This window comes from Galendromus occidentalis, unplaced genomic scaffold (assembly GCF_000255335.2).
Source record: "Galendromus occidentalis unplaced genomic scaffold, Mocc_1.1 scf7180000075504, whole genome shotgun sequence".
Taxonomy (NCBI): domain Eukaryota; kingdom Metazoa; phylum Arthropoda; class Arachnida; order Mesostigmata; family Phytoseiidae; genus Galendromus; species Galendromus occidentalis.
The window spans coordinates 3,207-7,909 of NW_003803494.1; the positions used below are offsets into that span (position 1 = coordinate 3,207).

The window sequence follows — 4,703 nt, forward strand, 5'->3', positions numbered from 1 at the left end:
GATCACGTCTGAAGTTTCCGACCGCTCGAGCTCCACCCGAACTTGTTCCCTGACGGTCAGAGGTAGCCGCCTGACTTTTTGTTGTAATGGCCGTGCTCCTCTCTTTTCCCTAACCGCGTGTTCGAATCCGAGAACCTTTCCAAGTCGGTTCTCTAACAGATCGCCGAACTTTTCCCTCACGTTTTCTTCCGTGATTTCGTTTATCTCGCATTTCATCCGCGAACAATCAATTCTGAGACCCAAGGCCTGCAGCGCGTCGCAACCCAGCAGTGAGCGACCGCTTCGGACCATGAAAAACCCGCATGCCGCCCCACGCTCTCCAACTCGAACCGTACTTCTGAAATATCCCAAGTTTTCTGTACATTCTCCCTTGTAGGATTTCAGCACCATAGGGGTTTTCATCAGATCAGACTTTTTCCCGCCGAAGTCTTGTACATTGAGGATCGAGACTGACGCTCCAGTATCAACTAGAAAATTGATTTTCCTATCTTCAATATCCGCCATTACTAGGATCTGATTACCTAATGGCGGATAACTCAAGTAGTAAATTTGGACATTACTGTTTAATGCGCCCATGCTCCGATAACTCGCTGTAGGTTCCTCTTCGAATGGGTCTCCGACGACCGGTGAGGCTTCGTTTCCCTCCAGCGACGTATCGACGTAGTTCACTCCCGTTTGATTTCTGCTGCCGCAGAATTTAGCATAGTGGCCCTCACGACGGCACCTCCAACATTCCACTCGTCTTGCTGGGCTTTTATTCGACTGAGCATCATGTCCAGTGTTCCCGCACCTCCTACACGAGGCACTGTTGAGCATCGGGGGTTGCCGAGAGGTTGATCCACGTGCTCGATATCCGACTCCACGCTGGGACCTCACTTGATTGATATCCGTTTTGTCGAACACTGAGTGACCGTTAACTGAGTCACCGAGAGACTTTGCTTCTTTCTCGTTGATTTCTGTTCGTGTTGCCGAAGCGATGAGTTCTTCGAAAGACGTTTCTTCTTTCGCGTTCAGTGACTTTTCGCGCACAGCGTCGCTGGTGGTATTCACCGTGAGTTGGGTTATGATCGCATCGTCGGCGGTGATTGGGAACATGCATCTTCCCGCAAGTTTTCTAAGGGCTCCGACGAACTCCCGCACGCTTTCTCCCTGATTTTGTTTGCGCGCTGCGAAATCCATTCTCCTTGCCGCCAGGCCTTTTTCCACCGCAAACCTCTTGAACAGTTTGAACACCACTTTCTCGTATTCGGTTGCTCCTTCTGCTGGCATACTTTCGATTTCTCGGTAGGCCGCGTGGCCGGCCACACCTAAACAATGTTTCAGCGTGGCTACCTTCCTCTCGACTGTCCATGTCGACGTATTTCCGCGAGCGATCAGATAAACTTCGAAGTTTTCAATCCACTCCTCCCACGGTATCGGGGGCGACGATCCCTCATCTGACCAGAACGCTGCCGGCGCGAACACTCCACCGTTATCAGTCATTTCGCACTTTGCGCCTGGATGTCTGTTCGTCACCTGGTACTACCGATTGGCTGTGCCCGCCGCTACACAAGTAAGAGGGAGCTGACACCTGACTCTACCGATTGTTTCGGGTATAAGATGGTGGACTCCAGCGGGTAAATTTTCTTGATCGGGCGGTTGAGCATTTGGCCCTTAGCTGTTCGCACGATGCATGATCTTGCGTTCTCGGGTTTCACATTCTCGGGGAATGAGATGACTCGGCAAAGTGGCCTGACAGCTCTATTGAACGATTCTCCCTCTAGGAGACAGATGTCGCCGATGTTAAATGCTTCGTTCTGCCTGGGGTTTGCTCATGTGCTGTTTTTAGGTATTGAAGATATTCCGTTGTATATCGTTTCCAGAACTTGTTCAATAATAATAATCGTTGTTGATACGCCCATCTTCTTGAGAAGATCACCATAACTTTGTCGGGTCTCCGTTTGGGCTTCAGGGAATGTTCTGGGATGAATGCGCTTCCTTTGTATCCGTAAAGGAGATCGGATGGGCTCAGTGCTTCCCCTTCGTCTGTCCCTGAGGCGACAGTCGTTATTGGACGTCGGTTCGCCATCGCTCCGATGTTGCAAATGATTACGTCGAGATCCCTGAAGTGGGGAATGGCGGAGCCGAGTATTTTCCGGAGTGGCCTCTTCATCGTCTGAACTTGGCGCTCATAGAACGCCCCGAACCATGGGGCGCACGCTGTGAAGAATTTCCATGAGATGAACGAGTCTGCTAGCCATCTTGTCACTTCTCCGTCCTTGATGCTTTCGTACAGGAGTTTCAGTTCCTTCGCTGCCCTTTGGAACGAGAGGCCGTTGTCGGAAGTGATCGTCCTGACGTTCGGGAACCGGCTGATGAATTTCTGGAGGGCACCTAAGACCTCGACCGTAGATAAGTCGGTGCAGAGGTTGAGGTTCACCCCGCGGGTGACCGCGCAAGTAAAAAGCAGGATAGCTCTTTCCGATTTCCTATCCTTTTTGTATCGGAATGGTCCGGCGAAATCGACACCGCAGTGGAAGAATGGAGGTGTCTCTTCGATTCGGAATGCCGGGAGGGGAGGAACTGGAAGGTTGGCTGCCTCGCAGTGGAAGATCTTACAGGTGGGGCACGTTTTAATGACCTGTCGGGCGATTCTGCGCGCATGTATGAGGAGGAAGTCCTGCCGAAGGATGTGAAGGATGGCGTTTACGCCTCCCGAATGGAAGCACTTCCTTTCGTGGATGTCCTGAACGATGAGCTTCGAGAGATTACAGTCTGATGGTAGGATTAGAGGGTATATCTGGCTCGTCGTTAATCTCGATGATAGGATCAGTCTTGATTCGGAGTGAATGAGACCGTCCTCGCCCATAGGGGCTTTGTATTGGTAAAGAGTGTTAAGGTGGACACCTAAGAGCTGGGATCTGGGAGCGGAAGAGACGGACTACACACTTCGTCGTTCGGGTGGAAACACTAAGTATATTTTTATCGACATGCTGGGGCTTATATAGATCGGAGAACTTCGTCAGAAACAACAATCCTCAATACTTTCCCTTGTTGTTCTGACCGAAATCAGGACATGCCGAGTTCTCTGCACAGATAGTTGTGCCGAAGTCTTTGCACAGGCTTCGTCATAATATCAGCGACCTGCCTCTCTGAAGATATTTGCTGCACTAGGAGCTCTTTCTCGGTGACCCGTTCGCGGATGAAGAAGTGCCTCAGAGATATGTGTTTGGTCCTGCGATTGAACTCGGGGTTTTGCGACAACTTCACAGCAGCAGAGTTATCGACAAAAACCGTCGGCACTCCCTCAAAGTGCGTGATCTCCCTGAAGAGTCGCGCTAGTCAAATCACCTCCTTTGCGGCCTCGCTTGCAGCGATGATCTCCGCTTCAGTTGTTGAAGTCGCAACGGAAGCTTGCCTTTGACTGATCCAAGATATGGGTCCACCAGCATACTTCACGACGACACCAGAAGTTGAACGACCTGTCTTGGTACACCCACCGTAATCAGAGTCGCTATAGGCCTCCAAAGCAGCTCTCGATCCGCTTCGAGTGAACGTAATCCCGAATTTCTGAGTTCCGGCTATGTAGCGGAGAACTCTCTTGAGCCTGGTAACTGCTTCTCTCGACGGATTCTCAAGTGTTCTTGAGAGAACTCCGATGCTATAGGCGAGATCTGGCCGAGTTCCGAGCATGAGGTACATAATCGCACCGACCGCTTGCCTGTAGGGAAACTCTGTTCGATCCACGCAGTTCGAAGAGTCGACCTCCTCCTCTTCAGCTTTCCCAGCTTCGGAACATCGATCCATCGGCGTGGACACTGGCCTGCAGTCGAGGAAATTGAACTTCTCCAGAATTTTCCTCGCTTGAAGTGCCTGAGTGACTCGAATCGAGTCACCTTCTCTCTTGATTTCCAAACCCAGGAAGTAGGTTGCATCCTTGGATGTAATCTTGAACTGCTGCTTCAGCTCTTCAAGACAAGTTCTCAGTGTAATTCTCGTTAGACGCAGCGCACAAGCCGTCGTAAACATACAGGGCTAAGAGCAACTTCTCTTTCCCCGATTCTCGAATGAAAAGACATGGATCCGCTTCACTTACGACAAGGCCAAGCTTCTTGATGTATGTGATGAACCGAGTATTCCAACATCTCGGCGCTTGCTTCAGGCCGTACAACGATCGCTTGAGCTTGCATACTTTACCGTCTCCGGTCTCGTAACCTTTGGGCTGTTCCATGAAGATGGTCTCGTCTAAAAAAACCGTACAGAAACGCCGTGGTCACATCGAACTGACCTAGAAACAGACCTTCGCTGGCAGCCACGCTGAGTATGGATCGAATGGTCGCCAACTTCGCCACTGGACTGAAAGTTTCCTTGTAGTCGATTCCATAGCGTTGACTATATCCTTTGATCACTACTCTCGCCTTGTAGCGTTCAATCTGACCATCCTGTGTCTCTTTCACGCGGAAGACCCATCGGCACGGGATGGCCTTCGCACCTTTGGGAAGGTCGACGACATCCCAGGTCTCGTTTTCTCTCAACGACGAAATCTCTGAGTCCATGGCTTTCTTCCATTCCTCACACTTGTCGCCTGGATCGCCTCCTCATAGGTATTTGGAGCTGCGAACATGTTGAAGATTTCAGCACGAGCGACATAATCATCCAGGAAAGACGGCTTCTTGATACTCAGTGGGTCCTTAGGAAATCCTTCCATGAGCGCCTTTGTTGCT

The 4,703-nt window shown here is 50.8% G+C and overlaps 1 protein-coding gene across 1 annotated transcript; it reads right to left on the reverse strand.

Moving 5' to 3' along the window:
* Positions 1-1,759: 1,759 nt before the first annotated feature.
* On the reverse strand, positions 1,760-2,848 carry LOC108863894 (uncharacterized). Its single transcript, XM_018638573.1, has one exon. It carries the CDS (start codon positions 2,846-2,848, stop codon positions 1,760-1,762), a length of 1,089 nt encoding a protein of 362 aa, XP_018494089.1.
* Positions 2,849-4,703: the final 1,855 nt, after the last annotated feature.

Coding starts and splice junctions, on each gene's coding strand:
- LOC108863894 (XM_018638573.1), bottom strand. CDS start 2,848: ATGGGCGAGGACGGTCTCATTCACTCCGAATCAAGACTGATCCTATCA.